Source organism: Engraulis encrasicolus, chromosome 11, assembly GCF_034702125.1.
Source record: "Engraulis encrasicolus isolate BLACKSEA-1 chromosome 11, IST_EnEncr_1.0, whole genome shotgun sequence".
Classification (NCBI taxonomy): domain Eukaryota; kingdom Metazoa; phylum Chordata; class Actinopteri; order Clupeiformes; family Engraulidae; genus Engraulis; species Engraulis encrasicolus.
The window spans coordinates 37,132,931-37,155,720 of record NC_085867.1 but is presented as its reverse complement, the minus strand read 5'-3'; the positions used below and the strand labels follow the sequence as shown (position 1 = coordinate 37,155,720).

The window sequence follows — 22,790 nt, the reverse complement described above, 5'->3', positions numbered from 1 at the left end:
TCTGACTACTGTTGACCAGCCTGTGAGTATTTCTGACGTTGAGGGCATACCTTACCTGGCACGTTGAGGGCATACCTTACCTGGCACGTTGCATGTTGACTATGTGGCCTAAACCTAGCTAGACCTTTCCCTATCCCTAACAGTCAGTGAAGTTATGCTGCCACAAGGGAGCGCTTTTGAGCTGCACATCACGTCAGGGCATACCTTAGATGTCAAAAATTGCAGTTTGGTCAAAGGCAGTCAGAAATAGATGAGTTGGGATCATACACTGCGTGCATGCGTGCATGCGTGCGTGCGTGCGTGCGTGCGTATGTTCACATATGTTGCATGTCTGCTTGTGTTTGCTATGTGGTGGTTACGAGTCATAGCTGTGAGTGTTTTTCAGCAGCTGACATTCTCACCCCACTTGTTTCACCTCACTACACAACTCAAGCCTGGGGTCCATCTTCCCCTCAGTTCAGTAGGCCAAGCACCAAGCTCACGCACACCCAGGGCTGGACTGGTCATCTGGCATACAGGACATTTTCCCGGTGGGATGGCAGTTACCAGGCGTTGTTGATACTTTTGATTTGTTACTTTGTTAGTTCGTGTTTTCTTAGGGACTGGTCCACAGTTTAGAGTAGTGTTTCTCAACTGGAGCGGTACAGCCCCCTAGGAGGCATTGGGGAGCTCTAGGTGGATGTTGAAAAGGATACAGCTGAGAGGGGGCTGTGTTTTGTTTACATTGGGGGGCATTAGTCTATTTAATTTTGTAATATTATGGGTAGGGCGTTGTCAGGCTTATGATGAGGTCAAGGGGGCGTTGGGGGGCTTGTGATGGGGCCAAGGGGGCGTTTGTTCAAAAAACGTTGAGAACCACTGGTTCACAGGGAGCAGCCCGTTGGCCTATCTCCAATATAGAAAGTAGACTGAGTGAAGCAGGCTATAGTACAGCTTGCACAGTATGTGTGAGGGACCAGTTTAAGCCAAAAATGCCCAGGTGTTTTAGAGCCCTATCAGCCCTGCGCATTCCAATCCGTTTAGTAGGCTACAGAAGCATTGGCAGCCAAGCAGTGCTCTTCTGTAACTCAGTGAAGGGGCTGGCATCCCCCAAACCACAACGTCTGTTTCTGTTCAGCAAATGAAGGCCAGCCTTGGTCTAAGATGCAAAACAATACACAAATGCATCATCAAAGTCAAATAAGATAAGAGACGCATGTAAGCGGAATAAAATGGAAATAAAACCAGCAGCAGCACTACCAGTAAAAGTAGCACGGTCTGCTGAATCACCTCTTAAATCCCAGCTCGTGCACTGACTGACATAAATATGTTGATCTGATTGAGACTATACCGAGACCTGCTTTGCATTTGTCATAGGCGGCAGATAGAAAAACAGCCTACTGTAGTGAGCTTTTTTTTGGATGCTAATGTGCTTGGATAGAAATACCTGAAATGGATTGAGGCCGAAGCAGGACACGTGAGTGTCATATTGGAAACAGATGGACGCAGAGAGAGAGAGAGAGAGAGAGAGAGAGAGAGAGAGAGAGAGAGAGAGAGAGAGAGAGAGAGATTAAAGGCAGATAGAGGCCATGATAGAGGGGTAGAAGCATAGAGGGAGGCAGATGAGAGAGACAGATGCATGTCCAAGAAAATAAAAACAGAGCGGATGAAAGAGAGGCCAAGGCAGATTGGGCAGCGAGAGGAAACAGAGGCACTACCTCAGAGGGACGGAGAGAGAGAGAGAGAGAGAGAGAGAGAGACCAGAGAGAGAGAGACCAGAGAGAGAGAGACCAGAGAGAGGCAGAGAGGGAAGGCCAACTGAGGTTTTTTTTCACTCTCTCCTTCTCCTTTTCTTCCTTTTTTCCCCTCAATGTTGTGTGCTAATTTGGCTGAGGAGAAATAGTTTTATTTCCTCCGCATGTCTGAATGAGAGTGTGTCGCCGTGAACTCCCAGAGTAGGGATATTTGTTCCACATTACGTTTCATTACGCTTGAAAAAAAGAGAAATAGCTTAAGGAAAAGAGATGATTGTGCACAATGTAGCATATTCATTCAGCTTCTCAACTTACTGGAAACGTTACTGGGAGTTGGTGGCCTTTGTGCATGGAAATGATTCATTTTCTCAACCGCACAATGTTAATGCTCAAAATTGGAAAATATTAAAGACAAATATTAATTTCTAATCGGATGTTTGCCAAAATAGCACCAGGCTCACAGTAAAAAAAAATAGTGTCAGTAAATAGTAGTGATAATTCAACATTTAGAGATAAATTAACTCTAGAAGATGTTAAATCAACGCTGTAAGTGTTGAATGAACACTGCATTTTGTATGCGCTTTAAACCATCTGCCAGTGGAGCTAAGGTGTCATTAATGTCAGAGTTGTGAAGTTATCTCTAGCTGTCAGTGAAATTTACAGCAGCTGACATGATGGATAGAATGTATGATCATTTTCGTGGCCATGATGACGCCTTTGGCTTCACACAGGAGCTGCTATAAACCTCTCACATCAGAGATGTACTGCCTTCTTCACTTCATGTATCAAACGCTCCTCATCTCTCCTCCTCCTTCAACTCTGTCTACCAGTCTCTCTACCTCCTTACTTTATCCTGACTTCCATTTTCTCCATTACACACTCTCTCTCTCTCTCTCTCTCTCTCTCTCTCTCTCTCTCTCTCTCTCTCTCTCTCTCTCTCTCTCTCTCTCTCTCTCTCTCTCTCTCTCTCTCTCTCTCTCTCCCTCACACACTTTTTTAAGTATGCACTTTATGCATTGCTGTGATGGCACTTTATGTCTGTTTTTTTCCACGTGTTGTGTCTTATGCGGCAGCTATGTGTATGGCCAAGACATTTATCTCGGGACGAATTTAAGAATATCTCTCTCTCTCTCTCTCTCTCTCTCTCTCTCTCTCTCTCTCTCTCTCTCTCTCTCTCTCTCTCTCTCTCTCTCTCTCTCCCTCCTCCAGATGTGGATGAGTGTAAGAGTACCCACAGGTGCCAGTATGGCTGCCAGAACATGATGGGGGGATACCGCTGCAGCTGTCCCCAGGGCTACACACAACACTATCAGTGGAATCAGTGTGTTGGTGAGTTTTTGCGTCTTTACTTGTTGTGTCCGTGCGTGTCCGTGCGTGTGTGTGCGTGTGTGTGTGTGTGTGTGTGTGTGTGTGTGTGTGTGTGTGTGTGTGTGTGTGTGTGTGTGTGTGTGTGTGTGTGTGTGTGTGTGTGTGTGTGAGTTCCATCAGTATTTGGGTCTGTATAACTTTTAATGTGCTGCGTTTTCCAAATAAAAGTACTAAACTGTGTGTGTGTGTGTGCATGCATGCATTTGTGCTTCATGCACATGTGAATGTGTGTGTCATACCTCATCACCTTTTAGTGACATTTGTCATTTTTATCCATAAATAAGTTGCGTAAAACAGCCTGTAGATCCAGCATTTTTTTGTTTGTTGCCATCTCGTAATACCCCACAACCGACACATTTTCGAATGATGCTCCTTTTCAAAAATCCTTTCATGTGATTGGATTAACAACCTGTCGCCATCTTCACTGACGTGCCACTTTAGCCAGAAGAAGACGAGCCATAACGCCGCCCATCTATGAAAAATCCCACCCAGCGATCCTGATTGGCTCACTCGTTCAGAAATGATTCTGATTTTCACCGTCCTTAGATGGTTGTGTGAGGAAACTGGAACAACCTCGTGTGTAGTTTGGTGAACCGCAGCCAGGTGGCGTCAGTCAGGTTACAAAAGAGGGTCCCCGCAGAAAAAGGTTGGGAAGCGCTAGCCTGGCTCGCACGCAGACCCTTCGTGCTTCGTGTATCTTCGTTAAACTTCGTGAGCTCGCACGAGGGTCTGGAAATCTTAGACGAGCCCGAACGGAATCAGATATTTCATAGCCTGTCCAATCAGAATCGCGGGGCGGGGTATATACAAGTCAGTGGTTGAAGTAGCAAGTGATTCAAAAAAGCCACGTGAATTCTGCAATCGAGTTTGAGCTATTTTGAACACACCCAGGCCTTTCCAGAGCTAATTGATTGACAATGTTCCAGATGGTTGGTAACAACCATCGCGTGAGAACCAGGTTAGGGAAGCGCCGCTCTAAACAAATGATTTCTTTTTTTGTTCACTGGCCGCAGCCTCCACATTAGTTCCTTTTATTTTCCTTTTTGAGTACAGTGGAATACTTCATTTCCATACTCTATACCCAATGTATTACATGCATTTACATAAACATATTAAAACCACACCATTTGACTGGCGGGACGCTGGCTAGTCTGTCACCTTCTCAACAGGTCTGTTTGTGTTTATTGTGTTTGTATTTTCAGTGCTTGAAATGTTGGGAGGATACACTATACATGTAGATCTGATATACCATTTTAGATTTGATATACCACACAGGGTAACACTTAACCTTACAGTGCTATTCATAACCATGGAATTATAGTCATATATAAGTATACATTTACAGTCATAAAAGTGTCATAAACAATATGTCAATGACATGAATATGATGCCAAAGTGTTTTTAAGTGTCATTTAGGTATTTTCATGACAAGTTTAGGTATTTTTATGACACTTTAAATAGCTCTGCGCGCGTGCACACACACACACGCACGCACGCATACACGCACGCACCCCAAACAATGTCAACTTGTGTCAATAGTCACATGACATTTAATTAAACTGTATTGGCACATGTATGGTATTAACATAATGTTTATGACACTTTCATGACTGTAATATGACACTGTTGTGTCATGCTCATGACACATAGAGTGTTACCCCATAGAGTGTTGTATTTTTGTCACATACACATCAGGAAAATGCCAGTTTTGTGTTTTTCTGGAGAATAAAACCGAACCTACAGTTCTGACAAGAGGAAGAGAGGGAAAGAGAGTGGGAGGGGGGGTGGAGAGTGCTTCCTTTTATGTTGTGCTCCTGTTCCTGATTCAGGACATTACTGTACCTGTCTTTCTACCACCTGTCAGAGATCATGAATGCATCAACAAACAGTTCTGACTTTGACCACATCTTGAAAGGGGCAATTCCAAGCATCGCCATTCGTGCTGCCCTTTTCCTCCTGGGCATCTGCGGCAACGTAATCGTAATAGTCGTCCTCGTCCGCAACTTCAAGAAAGAGAACTTCACCCTGAAGCTGATGTTGAACCTGGCTGTCTCAGACATCATCTGCTTGTCCATGCTGCCCATCTGGGTGTGCAATCTTCTCCTCGGCTGGCATGTTGACGCCAGGTTGTGCCTGCTGCTCTCTTTCGTCTCGTACACTTCTATTCACTCCGGTGTGTTTATTGTCATGCTGATGAGCGTTCAGAGGTATGTGGTTGTCCTGTATCGTCTGCAGTGGTCCAGACTCGGTAGTCGTGGAGAGCTTGCGGTGTTGGTGCTCATGTGGGGGTTGGGTGGTGCACTGTCTGGCTTTCCTGTGTCCACCTACGGAGTCGTTGACGGGAATGGAACAAATCCTGTATGCGAGCAGATCTTCAGATCTGAAGAGCAGAAGTTGAGTTTCCTCCTTCTTGAAACAACCTGTGTGTTTGTCATCCCTTTCGGGGTACTGCTAGCTTCATATCTTTGCCTCCACAAGAAGGTTACAGCGAAAGCCATGACGTCCCCTCAGAGATTGGCAAAGCTGGTGACCTGCATCGTGGTGATCTTTTTCATCTTCTGGATACCGTACCACATTGTCAATGTGATGATCATGGCAGCTCCAGGAGAGCCAAGCCAGTCAGTACTGAGGGTTGCACACAGGGGACCTAGGCGAGTTGTTCAGGCAATCGTGTACACAAACAGCTGTGTGAATCCCTTTCTGTACGCTTTCAACTACCGTAGCCTACGGCCTACAAAGCCTGCGACGGAGAATCAAACCCCACAGACCTCCAATGAGTTCAACTAAGAACAAATCTTGGTCGCCTAACTTGTCTTTTGAAAGACTTCTTTGGCAAGAATTATATTGCTTGTAAATCTCCAAATCAACTATAGCCTTGAAAATAACGTTAAAATCTAACTGTTATGTGATGCCACGCACTTCTTATTTGAATTTTCTGGTGTTGTTAAAGAGGTCACTGTAACAACTAAAAAAGAATAAGATATTTTGGTAACACTTTAGAATAATGGATGCAAAAAAGCATTATAAAGACTTAATAAATAATTAACTATTGATGAACAAAACATTAACAAACGTTTGTAAATGACTAGGAAATGTAAACAAATGCTTGTAGATGACTAGGAAATGCTATGTTAATATTTTATATTTATCAAACATTTACAAGTTGCTTGTAAATGAATAAAATACTCTGTTATAAGGTGTGTAAAATCTTGCAGATATCATTTGTAGATATTGTATAAAGCATTAATAAAGCTTAGTTAATAATAAAAACATTTGTTAATGTTTTATTCATCATTAGTTAATTATTTACTGAGTCTTTACTAAGGAACATTATTATAAAGTGTTACCGATATTTTTCACGCAAGTGCTTATTGTAATGCGAGGTGTGCACAGTATATTTGCTGTCCTACATTCAAAGCTTCCTGACAATTAACTGTTTTATAAATTGTTGATCTGTAAATATCTGAGAAGTAGTTATTGAGTGTACAATATGTTGGTGTTGAACATGCTGGAGGTATTGACATTTAGAGGAACTTTATGTCTATTTCCCCTTTATGTCTATTTCCCCTTTATGTTTATTTCCTACTTTATTTGAATAAGTTTAAATGCTGATATTTTTACTTAACATTTAACAATGTCAGTTTTGGACCTCCGTTTTGCAGTCAGTGATGGGCAACCTGGAGTCAGAAGCTACAGTCCGGTGTCACATATTCCACATGCCCTGGTCTTACCTGTCCAATTAGACCAATCACCTGGTTCATTTGAACAGGTAAAACCATATGTGGCACTTAACTGTAGATTCTGGCCATCACGTATTGTGATCATACATACAAACTAATCCCCTTTCACCAAAATTCACTGACTACATCCTTTGATTCCTATCTATCCTATCCTAATTCCTAATTATTTTTCCTAATGAATTGTTCCAATGTGTTGCCAATCTTGTTTGTTCTAAGCGAGTTTGTTTACGACATTCCTCATATTTCTATAATGAGTTAGGTATGGCACTTCCAATACCTGTAAAGCTATGAGTATTAGCTCCACTATTGTTGAAGCATGCACACCACAAAACTGGTATCGGGAGTAATTTATTGAGATCCTGTGACTCATCAAAACACAAAAGTCAAAGTAACAATGCACTCGAAACAAATTGTTTCTTTTTTTGCTTATGGGTCACAGCTCCACATTAGAAAGAAGAAGTTGTTTTTTTCCTCATTCCTCTTCAACTTTACCAGAATGCCTAGTGTGTTGAGACACTTATGTAAATGATAAAATGGACTGCATTTATATAGTGCCTTTCCACTCCTTCGAGCACTCAAAGCGCTTTACATTGCCTCACATTCACCCATTTACACACCTGTGGCCGTGGCTGCCAAGCAGGGTACCACCATGCCACCAGGAGCAACTTGGGGTCAGAAGCTGGGAAAGCTGGTGACCTGCATCGTGGTGACCTTTTTCATCTTCTGGATACCGTACCACATTGTCAATGTGATGATCATGGCAGCTCCAGGAGAGCCAACCCAGTCAGTACTGAGGGTTGCATACAGGGGACCCAGGCGGACTGTTCAAGCAATCGTGTACATGAACAGCTGTGTGAATCCCCTTCTCTACGCTTTCAACTACTGTAGCCTACGACTACAAAGCCAGCGACGGAGAACCAAACCCCACAGACCTCCAATGAGTTCAACTAAAAGACCTTGATGGCTGAACTTGTGAACTCCACACTGAAACTTGTAAATCTGCACAATAAGACTTGAAAACAAAAAAATAAATATAAACTGTAGCTGTGTGCTGAGGTGTTTCTTACTTTTTATGGTCGAGCTATATATGTTTGTTCTGTACACACAAATACAGAAGCATTATTTGCATTGGAATGTTTTTGTAAAATTATCAGAAAAAGAAAGTCATACCTGTAAACTAGTCACCTTTTGGCAAAATTAGTCATCAGGGGGGTGATTGAAGAACAGTAGGATGACAGACGGTGCGAATGCCGGCAATGGTATTGCTAAACATCATTTTCATTTTTCTTAACACTATGTTGCGATGCCAGCAAACAAAAGTATCTATGAGCTCTAAACAAATAATTTGTTCCTATTTTTGCTCACTGGTCACAGCTTTGCATTACAGAGAACATATTTTCTTCTCCCTTTCTTTGCCTCTTACAGTACACCAGAGGGATTTCCATATTCAAACCACAACATTTGACTGGGGGGTGGGGATTATTCTTCATTTGTTACTCGTGGGTTTGCAGGTACACAATAAAAATGCTAGCATTAATGTAACTCTTAAAGAGTTGAAATTAACTCCCTACAGATAACATTTGGTCCCACAAACAGTGCTAATGTTACTCTTTAGTCAGTGTAGCATTGTCAGAGTTAATCCTATCCATTAATGTGTAAATAGTAAGAACTTGTCCGTTGCAATTACACTGGCAACAGACTGCAGAATTTCACACTGAATTTTGACTCCACTGTAGACTAACTTTACTCTCCACGGTGTTGACAAAACTCCATCTGGATACATAAAGTAAGTTTACTCTGAAATATTATTCACACACCCCATGTTGTACTGTGTACATGATGCTGTCAGTGTCGGTGTGTGTTGTGGGTAAGGGAGCTAGCTATGGAGAGTAATAGCACAGTCTCTTGTGCTCCTAAATGGTAGATGTTTGTGTGTGTGTGTGTGTGTGTGTGTGTGTGTGTGTGTGTGAGAGAGAGAGAGAGAGAGAGAGAGAGAGAGAGAGAGAGAGAGAGAGAGAGAGAGAGAGAGAGAGAGAGAGCTTGTGTGGTGAATTGAATTGAGAGAGAGAGAGAGAGAGAGAGAGTTTGTGTGTTGTGGGGAAGGGTGTAGCTGTGGAGAATCATAACACAGTGTCTTGTGCTGCAAAATGTTAGGAGGAGAAGAGGATTTATTCCTCACCAGAGATAAACCAACCTTGGCAGTGTTGACTCCTCAGCACGAGCGCATGACATCACTGTGTTTGAGCCGCCACAAGATCCCCCTCATCTGTTGGCGTGTGTGTGTGTGTGTGTGTGTGTGTGAGGGAATTACATCACAGTGTTTGGGCAGCAAATAGTTTTTTTGCATGGCTGCAAAGAGTGTGTGTGTGTGTGTGTGTGTGTGTGTGTGTGTGTGTGTGTGTGTGTGTGAGAGAGAGAGAGAGAGAGAGAGAGAGAGAGAGAGAGAGAGAGAGAGAGAGAGAGAGAGAGAGAGTGTGAGTGTGAGTGTGAGTGTGTGCATGCATGCAAATCTCCTTTGCATATTTGCAATACCACCTCAGAGTGGGTATGATTTTGTAGATATGCACATAAGCTTCATGATCCATGCACAGCAAAGGGATGGAAACGTATACCTATGATTCATGAAAGAAGATCGCACTGAGTTCAGAAGGGTGTGTGTGTGTGTGTGTGCGCGTGCGTGCGCGTGCGTGCATGCTTGCGTATGTGTGTATGCCATGTGTGCATGTATGTAGGTGTGCGTGAATGTTCGTGCCATGTGGTCATGTGTGTGTGTGCACGTGCATGTGTGTGTTTCCATCCATGTGTAGGGGCCATGCTGGTCCGTCAGCTATATATCTCCCCTCTCTCAGCAGTGGGCCTTTAGTCCTGCGTAGCGGCACAGTACAGTCCAACCAGCCTGATGTTCAGTGATGTCATCAGATTCAGACACACCGCTGGGATGTGTTGCACTGTTCTCTGTCGTGCTCTGCTGTGTTGGTTTGTGATCAGTAATATGGTGTTGGGTTGTGGGCTGTGCTGTGTTACTTGATGCTGCATTGTGCTGTTCTCTAATGTGCTGTGTTGGGTTGTGTTGTGATGTGTTGTGCAGTGCTCAGTTGTGCAGTGCTGTGTTGCACTGTGCTGTGCTCTGTTATGCACTGCACAGAACAGGGTTGTGCTGCCCCGGTGCTCTTTTGAGCTGTACTGAGTTGTGTTGTGTTGTGCTATGCTCTTGCACTGTGCTGTGCTATGCTCTATTGTACTCTTGTGCTGTGCTGTGCTGTGCTGTGCTGTGCTGTGCTGTGCTGTGCTGTGCTGTGCTGTGCTGTGCTGTGCTGTGCTGTGCTGTGCTGTGCTGTGTGTGAGACTATTTAAAATGTGCATCCCATTAGTACATAGTTGGCCACATGTGTCAGGAGCAGAGGCATCTTACCCACCCCACCTCACCCAAACCCAAACCCCAAGCCACCCCAAACCAATCCTCACACCTACCCCACCCGACTCACACCCTACTCAACACTACCCAGCCCAACATAGCCAACTACTGTGGCTGCATCATTGGCACCTTTGTTTGTTTGTTAGCTGGAAATGCATGTGTTAATTAAAGCCTCTCTGGCTGCTTTGCAGGCGCCTGGCCACACATGGCTTAGTTAGTGGTTGCTGGTGGTAGATTTATTTTCTGGGTAGGAGGCAGAGAGGGCACCACACCACTCTGCCCTACAACGCAAAAGTAACTGCATTGGTGTTGAAACTGAAAAATGAGTAGGTAGGGTTTTAATTATATATATATATATATATCAAAATATAAAAGTTAAATAAAATGATTAATGCAATGCAATCACACACACATGCAATCACACATACCGTACTGTCAAATGCACACTCCTGCACTTGTGCTAACACACACACACACACACACACACACACACACACACACACACACACACACACACACACACACACACACACACACACACACACACACACACACACACACACACACACACACACACACACACACACACACACACACACACACACACACACACACACACGTGTTCCTCTTTGTTACTTCTACAGACATCCATGATGAAGATCTTACAGGTCACTGAATTTCCAACTACTCTTTTGCTGCCATCTAGTGTATGACTGGCATAGTTACATCTTTGGTAATTCATCTCTTGAATCAATACTGTCCTAGATTAAAGTAACAGAAATCAATAATGTTAAAACAGGGAGAAGTAGTTTGATGCTATTTTTCTCAACTTTTCTATTGTGCTTGACGTGTCACCAACAATGAAAAGGGTTGCATACCAGGTGTGTAATTTATGATTAAAGGCATTTTTTAAAAACGCTATTGCCGTTAGTGTTGTTTGATTATTGACTCACTCCCTCCCTTAGACTGGACTGCTGTTGGGCAGGCTATTGTTACCTGCCTCCCTGGAGGGGGCTGGGCCAGATATTACAATTACCCTTTCTGTCTGTTTTTCTGTCTCTACGTTTTTCTGTCTGTCTGTCTGTTTTTCTGTCTTTCTTTCTTTCTTCCTGTCTTTCTTTCTTTCTTTCTTCCTGTTTCTTTCTGTCTGCCTGTCTGTCTGCCTGTCTTCCCGCAGTGTTTTTGGTTGCCTGAGGGTGGCGCCAATGTACTATGTATCAGGCATTGGCAAGTGGGCCAGGTTGCCATCCCTATGATGGCTTGTTTGAATATTCATTATGTACATGTACATGTACATGTAATACAAATACATGTATTTATCTCCCATCCATCTCTCTCGCTCTTCGTCCCACCCTCAGATGAGAAGTAGTGCTCCCATCCCCCTCTCATCCCTCGACCTGTAATTTCACTACAAGCTGTAATCTTGGTTATGGCTTTGCATAACAAATACACTTAAACCCAAACTCAAACTCTCCTTATCTCTACCATTCCTTCCTCTCTCTCCCTCTGTCTATCCCCCCTCCATCCTTCCCTTCCTCAGACCATAGCAAGTTTTGTGTGGCAGAACATTGTTTGAATATTGATTTCATATTCCATCCCTCTCTCAATTCATCACTCTCTTCATCCATGTAAAAATGATGCTTGGTGTTGCACAAAAAATGACTGTATAAGGGCTAGTCCAGGGATGCAACAAACTACACAGGCTGTCGGACCAGAACAGAAATGGATAAAGGTGGCGGGTTGGAGCCCAGAGTGGTGAACTGTGCAGGAACACCTCAGTTACACGTTCATATACAAACATATGGATATTGATTTTATTGTCCATTTCTCTCTCCCTCCTTCCGTCCCTCAGATGAGAACGAGTGCTCCAACCCCACCAGCTGTGGCTCGGCGTCCTGCTACAACACGCTGGGCAGCTTCAAGTGTGCCTGCCCCTCCGGCTTCTCCTTCGACCAGTTCAGCAGCAGCTGCCACGACGTGGACGAGTGCTCGTCCCGCAAGAACCCCTGCAACTACGGCTGCTCCAACACCGATGGAGGGTACCTGTGTGGGTGCCCCCCTGGTTACTTTAGAGTGGGACAAGGGTGAGGAGACACACACATGTAGACATGCGCACACATACACGCAGGCACACACACACACACGCACTCACTGCACACCTGTGTGGATGTCCCCCTGGGTACTTGAGAGTGGGACAAGGGTGAGGAGACACATGCGCATAGACACACACACGCGCATGCACACACACACATCCAATGGTGAGGCCATTTAACAGGCACAGAGTAGTGTTTCTTCCTACAATGACTGCCGCCCCGGGAAATGTCCCCTCCCGTGCCACCTTCTCACCACAGCTCTCCCCACAAGCAAAAGAAAACAGAGCAAAGTCGGCGAAAAAAAACACTTATAACTGCTGATAAAAAGGTCTAATACCATATTATTATTATTATACAAAATGTCTGTGATGTCATCGGGGGCAGAGTTACGTGATGGTTACGCTCCTCCTTGGATGCTGCCATGGACAATTGCCCGGTCAGCCCCCTCAGATTGCCCTTGGAAACACATGTACTGTATAGAGTCAATCTATCACATATCACTTTCACATTTGAGTAGCATTTGGCTATTGCTTGGTAGCTGGTGCATATTTCCATATCTGATACAGACCAAGACAAAGGCGCAGGCATAACATGCAGTCATGCAACCACTTGTGCATCTTCCTCTCTCATCCTCTCATTCTCTCTCTCTATCTCTTGCTCTCTCTCTGTCTCTCTCTCTCACACACACATATACTCTCTCTCTCTCTCTCTCTCTCTCTCTCTCTCTCTCTCTCTCTCTCTCTCTCTCTCTCTCTCACTCTCTCTCTCTCTCTCTCTCTCTCTCTCTCTCTCTCTCTCTCTCTCTCTCTCTCTCTCTCTCTCTCTTTCTCTTTCTCTCTCTCTCTCTCTCTCTCTCTCTCATGAAATAATGATCAGCAGTGCTTATTTTGGAAACAGCTACTGGAGACCTTCCTTTATTTGTAGTCATTAATAAAGGATGACAGTGGGATAATTTGGCGAGCGTATCTGTCGCAATCATCTCAAGTGACGTCAGCACTTTTTCTCTGCTGCTAACAGTTATGGGATTTCATGGGATGTAGTAAATAACAGCCTTCCTGTGAAGCCTGCTGAGATGTAATGAGTAAATAGCAATAAAACTCTAATGACGTAAATGGTGACGACGTAGAGATTTGGCTCTGATCCATCTGGCCTACTTTAATCATTACTAGATAATAGGGATGCAAATTATCGATTAATTCATTGATCATTAGTTGATAGTCTTAACGTTCAACTTATGATTAATTGATAAGCGGCGCTTTCCCCCGAAATCTCAATGTTTCTAAAAAAAAAACTACTAAATCTAAAATGTACTGAATATTGAGATAAAATACCACATTTATATTAATTATATTTGAATTATTTAATCCAAATGTGATTTAAATATTCCCACTATTCACACCCCTCTTCACACACACTCTTCACGTGCCCATTTCACCTGGGTCTCTTGTCAGTTGAATTGCAGATTAATTGCGATTATTATTGTTTAATCGATTAATGCATTGATCGATTTAAGTCGATTAATCGATTAATCGTTTGCATCCCTACTAGATAATTATTGTGACATTGTCATCAACATCATGTGTGTTGTATTTAGTGCATGAGAGTAATGAATGTATTTTGCTGTCACTGTGCATTTTGTGATTGTATTCTGTGTATGTCATTGACATAACGTTTGTGTGTGTGTTTGTGTGTTTATGTGTGTGTGTGCGTGCACGCGTGCGTGCGTGCGTGTGTGTGTATGTCTATGATGTGTGTTGCAGGCACTGCGTGTCTGGCTCTGGCTTTGGTAAGGGTGTGTTCCGGCCCCCTGTGGGAGGAGGAGGAGGTGGTGAGGGGGGTGTGGATGAGGAGAACAGCCTGTCTCCTGAGGCCTGCTACGAGTGCAAGATCAACGGACACAGCAAGAGGGCCGCACGCAGCAGGAGAGAGGCCAACCACACCACGCCAGGAGAGGTGGGATACTACACATGCAAATATGCACACACGCACACACACTCACACACACACACACACACACACACACACACACACACACACACACACACACACACACACACACACACACACACACACACACACACACACACACACACACACACACAGAGTAGATACTGGTATGCACGCGCACATACAGGTACACACACACACACACACACACACACACACACACACACACACACACACACACACACACACACACACACACACACACACACACACACACACACACACACAAGGAGACGCTTTTTGAATGGTGCTCCTTTTTAGCATGCTGGCAGTAGCACAGCTGCAGCCTATGTTGTCTACTAATGACTTGGCACCACTGTCTCCACCTGTGAAACTGACTGGCACTCAGCAGAACCAGCCATATTTCATACTAGAGTAGGAACTAACAAGGTCTTAAAGGGAAGTCAATTTCATCACCGCTTTGAAGATTAATTGAGTGGAACTGATGCTAGAAAGAAGATGAAGACTGCAGACCAATTACACATGATGTCAGACATGTTCTTCACACCATTGAACACCAAACCATGTAGCTAGGCTTGTTCATTTGATTACCTACATTGCAGGGTTCGGGGCAGGGCTGGACTGGCCTCAAAAATCAGGCCGGTCCGCCAGGCATTGAGAGAGGCAATGAAGCTTGTGACAACATTTTTAGTTATCTATTACGAGCTATTTCCACCACAACAACCAAAATAAATATTTAAATCTGACTCTGAGAGGTCGGCTGTAGCGGCATGAGGACTGATGCTACTCCATTGAGGGGAGGAAAAGTCCAAAATCATCAACAGTTCGCCGGGCAAATGCCCTGTATGCCTTATGGCCAATCCAGCCATGGTTGGGGGCTGGAAGCAAGAGATAAATATTGAAAATCTTTAATCTGTCATATGAACATGTTTCACGCCTCAGAGATTGAAAAAAGCACAGCTTTAGACTAGGGATTGGGAATCCTGTGCTGATTGCATCTGAATGGAATGTGTGCATGCTATCTTTAGCATACGGCTTGGAGCAGAGTAATGAAACAGGGATAAACGGGGACATTCCATGAGGAAGGAGTTTGCAAGTGTAGGCTGAGACATAAAGAAATTCTTTTGAATTCTGTCAAAACAGTGGTATTTGTTGAAGTTCAGTTCAGCCGCCACGGTTGCCTTTTTTTGGACTAGTAAGTTCAACATTATTCGTTGAGCATCACCGTTTATGGGGCACACATATATCCATCTTTATCACAGGAGATGACATATTTGACTTGAAGAAAGAAAAACATTAGGTCATCAAATGACAATGCAAATAGGGAGCGTATTATTATTTTTCATAACAAAGTTTCAGCAGTCTCAGCTTCATATGGGCACTGAATCCGTGATTTCTTATGTGCTTTGACTTGCAGCATTGTTGAGTCAGGGAAGGCAGCATAACACTGATTCTTGAGAAAGTGGCTAAAACAGGTTGTAATCTTGAAAGGAAAAAACGAAGTGAATTACAAAATAATATGGTATATCCTCGTAGACAAAGGTCTTGGCTTTTCAGAAATGCACAAGGCCAATCTCCCCATTTTCCATTTTTTTCAGAAATCAGGTTTTTCTCCGATCATACCTTGTTTTTTGTCAACACCGTCAGACACAATTAAAAGCAATACAAAGTGTATTGATTTGGTTGCATACAGGTATGTATCTGGAGTTTTTAAGTGATTGTGTGTGTTTACGCATACGACTTTAAATGTGTGTTTACGCATACGGCTTTAAATGTTGACAATTCACTTTCATTCTATTTTAATACTGCTTCATGTGTTCTAATTTAAAAATATTTGCTGTCAGACAATGCTTACTTAATGGCTAAATAGATCAAACAATTTTTTGTAATTTCACAAATATTCGTGTAGGCTTAAATTTGCAATTACTTTGATAATTCAACAACTACAAAGGAAAATTTTGTAAGCACATTCATTTAAAATGTCCAAAACTCCTTCTTACGGTGGTGACTTAAGAACTGACGGTGGTGACAGTAATCTGAAGGTGGTGAAAGTTACCTAATTATTAGCCCTCTCAAGTCAATGACATCTAGCATAAACACTTTATTTTTGTGTGTGCACAGTATGTTTGTGCATGTGTTTTTTCTTCATTTGTTAGATACTCTAGGAAGTAGATCTAGATTATTGAAAATGTGGCATAAACAGGTTTAAAGTTGTTCAAATTAAAAACATAGAGGTGTATTATCATAGATGAACGTCTTGGCTGTGCAGTGAATGTATTGGCCAAGCTCCCGATGTTTTACATTTTTCATAAAATGAGCTCTTTCTTGGTTTTGTCACCAGCGTCAGACAGAATTAGAAGTAAAAAAAATAAGTTTACTGTATTTAAGTGAATTACTTTTACAATTCAACATAATTGTAGATACTTACTGGAAGCATATTCTTAAAACTTGTCAAAAACATGTAAAACACATGCTTTTTTGTGAACTACATCAGATGTCACCACCGTCAGGTTTTGTGACAAAAAAACCCTCCAAATGCACCTCAGTGGAGGCTGGAGTATAAGTTTGGGTCACAATTATTACTAACATGTCTGGTAATGTTTCATTAACCAGCACAATTTAGTAAAATATGGAATAAGATGATGAGCGGAACAAAATCTGACGGTGGTGACATCTGACGGTGTGAGACAAAAAAAAAAACACTCTTTTACATATTGTGCATTTTTTGCTCACATTAGCCACTTCGTTTTCGCTCTGTTTCTTAGGGGCTTCATGACGCTTCTGAAAAAGTATATATAATTAACATTAATGTAACAATAATACTATTAAAACCCCCGACGGTGTTGACAGTTTATGGTTGGGACAGTACCAGTGTCCAAACAAATTATCAAATTGAGGAGAAATTAGTAAACTTACAGGAGCTTCAGTGATGGTGAAGTACTCAGTAGACCTTGCGCATACCTGATTTTATTGTCTTTTAAAAAAAATCTGACGGTGGTGACTAATATGCTGGACACACTTTGAGCAATCAGAAAATAGTAGTAAATATTGCTTTACACGCACTATGTGCATATCTGCAGAACCACTTCAATATGGACTTTCACATCATGGTGATATTATTCAATAATATCAGTGATTTTTAAATTTTAAGTCAATTGAAATGATGATGTCTGTCCTTGGGACAGCTGTTTTTACAGGGTGTGGGCAGGTTTATAGCCATGAAAAGTAATAAAATTACACTTAAATATTTCAAACGACTGTACATTTATGTAACAGACCCCTGTGTCTTTACCTGGATTCATTTTGTTCATGAAAATGTAGTTTATTTTCAACAGAATTGGCAGTTTATTGCAGAGACATGTTTTAGCCGCTTTCTCAAGAATCAGTGATAAACTATTCAACAGTGTTATACCGGCCGCACATTGGCTCCGACAGCACTGCGGAGCACTTTCGCTTCCGACATAATTCGCACCCCCAAACCCAATTTCACACTAACATAGCATTGATAGTCAATGGGCGGCGCCGACGAAATAGAACTTGTCTCTAATCGCTGTACAACATCCGTGAATGTCCGCGGACATCGGCGCCAGTGTGCGGGGTTCTATTGAAAACAATGGAATCGAGTTTATGCAAAGCAGTGCTCAGCACTTTGTCGGAGCCGGTGTGCGGACTTAGATGTGATCACATTGCATGTGGCGGGCGGCACCTGACACTATTACTGTATCTATTATTAGAGTGGCCGTAAAGGAAAATGGAGGTCAAAGTCAATAATAGTTGGCATATGTGCTGATAACTCAATTCACTGTGACCTCAATTGTATCAGTGTTGTTTATTAGTCTGGCCTACTCTGTGTCTGTTTTGCTGTTTGTCTGGAGGTCTATTTGCCTGTCTGTCTGTCTATCTCTCTGTCTATCTGTTTGCCTGTCTGTCTGTCTGTCTGTCTGTCTATGTTGTATGTTGCCCCTTTTTTGTTTGTAGCCTTTCTTCTTATTGTAGTCTATAGCTTTGAAGACAGAGAAATGGACTGTGTAATGTAATGTTCTATCTATCTATCTATCTATCTATCTATCTATCTATCTATCTATCTATCTATCTATCTATCTATCTATCTATCTATCTATCTATCTATCTATCTATCTATCTATCTATCTATCTATCTATCTATCTATCTCTCCAGGAGGCCCCAGAGGAGGAGCAGGAGGAGGTGTTGCATGAGGAGGTGAACCTGGCCAGTCTGGACCTGGAGGCGCCGCTGTCCCTGGTGCTGAACTCCAGCCAGCTGCTGGACCCCCGGGAGCACCTGCTGGAGCTGAGGCCCGCACTGCGCCCCCTGCAGGGACACGTGCGCTACTCCATCTCCGGAGGCAGCGGCGCTCACCTCTTCCGCCTGGAGCAGAGGGACGGCCTGACTTACCTCCACCTGGCGTCCGCAGCAGATTCACCCGGCCCGGGGGTGGTGGGGCCGGCGCTAGGGGACGATGGACCAGAGGGACAGGCTGGTGATAGTGTTGGTGTTGGTGGTGGTGTTGGTGGTGGAGCGTGGCTGCCACAGGGCGCGGCGGCGGCGGCAGGTGGGGCTCCCTGGTCGCGGCACAGGCCTCCGGAGCCGGGCAGCTACGTGCTGGAGATCAGCAGTAAGCCGCTGTACGGGCCGGCTCAGCTCCGGGAGCTGCGCAGCAGCAAGGACAGAGACTACCTCTCGGGAGAGCTGGGGGAGAACCTGCACATGAGACTGCACATCCGGCTGCAGGGGAACTAGTGGGGAGATGCACCGTACGAGTGGAGAGGAGAGGACAGGAGAGTGGAGAGGAGTGTACAGGCAAACAGCTGCAGCAGAGCCAAGCAGCGGGGCTTTGTCAACTCAACAAGCTACAGTACATTACGCTGTCGTGACACATCAAGAAGACTCCTGTTCCTTATCTTCCAGCATTCCATCTTCTGGTCTATCTCTTTCACTTTAGTTTGTCTCATCTATGTAGTGCAGCTGTCTATTTGGTTATCTATCTATCTATCTATCTATCTATCTATCTATCTATCTATCTATCTATCTATCTATCTATCTATCTATCTATCTATCTATCTATCTATCTATCTATCTATCTATCTATCTATCTATGCACTTTCATCTAAACACTATTCTTTATTTCTGTCTTACTCTCTCTCTCTCTCTCTCTCTCTCTCTCTCTCTCTCTTTCTCTCTCTCTTTCTCATTTTCTGTCCTCCATCCATCCATTCATCAATTCATCACTTCATTCCTCCCCTGACTCTGACCAAAGAGCTAGCAAAGAAAATGGAATCTTGTACAAGAACGACAACTAGCTGGTGCGGCCAGGAGTGGCACTGCAGCTATGTTATCGCAGCCAAGTAAATAATGAATGGGTGCCAATGGGGCTGTACGCTTCTCTTAGAACTATCTGCCCGTGTGATTTTTTCCCTGGAAACAATGAAGTCGCGTTCGATAGATATGAGTAAGTGAAAGCATTTGCCGACACGTTTGCATCTTGTCAAGTGTTAGATTCGTGAAAATGACCCTTATTTCAACTATAGCAATGACATAACACGTGACAATCGACTTTACGGCACTACGCCATTTGTTTTGTAGTTTTAAGTCTGACTTCAGATGTCGATGTGTTTAAAGTTATGTTAGGATTGTTGCGGACACCTGTTATTTATTGCATTTAAGGTGGTGGAAAAGCGGCATGTGTACATGAGGTAAAGGAAATGACTGCGCTCATCCTTAAGAATTTGGGCACCTTCAATTAACATGTTGGACGGTGGTGGGGGGTTTGAGGTGTGTGACCGTAGATGTCTCTGCTAGGAGGATCAGTCAGAGTACGTCTCTCGTCAGCTCTGGTCGTGAATAGTCGCAGAGATTCCTCAGCCAGCAGGTATTAGCCGAATGCTAGCGTGTTGCAGGACAAAACTAACACGTCTTTGGGAGAACAAAGCCATGTCAGGAACCTTTAACTTCACTTCTAATACAACTTCCATGATAAGGTACAGAATGTGCACACATCTTTACAAACCAGAGAACAGAATCGTCACAAATCCCTGCTGAGCCATTTAGCCCAATAGGCTCCCATTCATCTTTTACTTGGCTGCGTGCGCCAACGGGGCTATAATGGGAGCCAATGACAGACGCCTATCTCATAGCTTAGAACATTTCTGGAGCTAGCCTGGAGGCCAGAGGAAATGGGTGGAGGTCTCTTGACCAATGAGCAGGCTCCTTGCTTCCCTGCCTCTCGCACTCCTGCCCAATGAGGCGTGTTAGGGCATCTGGACGTTTCAAACCAAAGAAGTAAACTCTTGTTCCTTGTTCTTTGTTTGTTGTTCCTTGTTTATTTTCCCCATATGTTGTCCTACCACAGAGTTTAAAGTTGAAACCTAATTTTTTTGTAATGATGTTTTTTTCCTTTGCTGTGTGTATAAATGAGGCTGTTGTATTGTTTATATTTGTATTGACCAAAAAGTGCTGTCAGTGCCATGTTGCTGGTGGTAAACAGTGATTTGTAAACTTATCTAAGCTTATTATTATTGTTATTAGTAACTGGGGTTCATAAGAGGTTTTTCACACCAGACAGGGGGCTGTGCTTTCAGAAAACATACACGTCACAGGTGTCGTGTTGTTAATAGTCATCTTTTTTCACGTCCATGTTCATACCTTTTTCCATTTTCAGCTCTGCTAAGCCTGTAAGTGGAGGCACATTGTGCCATCATTGAGCACACAGAGGGAATTTTAGAGTTAATTTATGATTTCAGCAACTACCCACTACTTTCATTGAAATTAGTTTTGGTACCACAGGTGAAAAAATCTTACTATCATTGTTCCAAGACCTTTTGGTGAGCTTGGTCACCGTAGCATTTATTAGCATTACCAGATGCCGTTAGAATTAAAAACATCTCAAACCTGAGAAATTTGAAATATTTGCAGCAGGTTTTTTAAGGGATAAAAACTTATTCAGCAAGTCAGTGTCGAAACAAGGCCATAGAAACTTCACATCATTCCACAGATATTGTCAGTTAATAATTGATTTGTTCCTCATCATTTAACTTTCCAATTTCAAACAAAAATAATCTTTAATAAAAACCAACAGAAATGACAAACAGTTGTCTAAAGGTAATGAATCAAACAAGAATCGGCTCATTACTGTATGCTATTGCTCACTTATTACACTGCTGTTGCTGCAGAGGTTTACAGAAGCAAGACAGAGCCACAATTAGCACTCATTTGGCTCTGACAGGCGAGCAATGCACAGCAGCAAGCTTCCAAGAGAAGAGACGGCACTAATGTATCCAGTATGCTAATTGCCGTGAACAGCACATCACTTATATTCACAAGACACTACCCCATTAGCATAAACATTCATTAGGAAAACTGCATGCTTGACAGTGGAGTTTTCAAAACAAATGAGAACGGATTCCTACTTGTGTTTTCTTTGCACATCAGAAGAATGAAAAAAATGTAAGACCTATGTTTTTTTGTTAAATTTTAGATTTTAATGGGTTTGTTCTGTTGTTTAAATGACAAAAGGTTGCATTGACATATTAGCTATTTGACTGTTACACTAAATATTTCAAAAGAGGGGGAAAAAAACTGTTGTCTTCCAGGGATTTTTTTTCTTTTGACATGTCGCTGATATGTATAGTTCAAATCTACTCATTTTAAATGGTGATGTGGAGTAATGTTGAACTCCTGCACAAAGCAATAACAAACCTGACCAGCCTATCATGCTTCTGACTAAATATATTTTAGATATCCACTTGTTCTGTGATTTCCTAACATTGAGCTTTAAAAGCAGCATATCATGCAAAACTACAGTGCACTATTATGCATACGGTTCTGTGTGTGCCTTTAGTCAACATTAAAATATGTGATCAACAGCGTGTGCCTTTGGCGTGCGGAGGGACTGAATAAGCTCATGTCTGATTTAATGGTGCTGTCTTGGTCTGCTTATACCAAATACTGTACAACGTACTGTGTAACACACTTTCCAGCTCAATAAAACACACTTCATCACGACTACAAGCCCTCTGAAGAGGAAGAGTGACTGCCTTACATGAAAGCAAAGCGAGTCATTGATATGGTGCTTCAATGTGTGTATGCTACAATGTAGACTGTGTCTTCAAGTGTGTTGGCTGCAAAGTGAATGGTAGAATCTGCAAAACTGAGTTATTTTTCACATCATGTTCCTTGTCATCAATGTGTGTAAGGTTATTATTATATAGTGCATTCAGCTTGTGTGAGGACTCTGTGACTACCAACCACACCACTGGGGCCAAGTTGGACTATCAACGTCTGTGGACTCTTGACAGCATTACGTTCTCCTAGCCTCAGACACTGACAACTGTTAAACCTTCCTATGTATTTTTTTGAAACATGCATTTCATTCAAATAAATAAATACATTTGTACAGTGTAAACGATGCCCGTCTTTACTGTCTTTGGCTGATAATAGCACATGGAAATGGGTGAA

At 42.9% G+C, this 22,790-nt stretch overlaps 1 protein-coding gene across 4 annotated transcripts in view; it reads left to right on the top strand.

The window, feature by feature from the left end:
- LOC134458306 (fibrillin-2) overlaps positions 1-19,594 on the top strand; it is a 174,354-nt gene extending 154,760 nt beyond the window's left edge. For 3 of the 4 annotated variants that reach the window (XM_063210535.1, XM_063210538.1, XM_063210539.1), the window contains 4 exons: positions 2,943-3,062; positions 12,109-12,340; positions 14,110-14,302; positions 18,495-19,594. In XM_063210535.1, coding sequence (XP_063066605.1) covers positions 2,943-3,062; positions 12,109-12,340; positions 14,110-14,302; positions 18,495-19,076 — 1,127 coding nt within the window. In that variant the 3' untranslated portion in view covers positions 19,077-19,594. The remainder of the gene's footprint in view (positions 1-2,942; positions 3,063-12,108; positions 12,341-14,109; positions 14,303-18,494) is intronic. The other variant, XM_063210537.1, reaches the window with a different exon arrangement.
- The last annotated feature ends 3,196 nt before the right edge of the window (positions 19,595-22,790 follow it).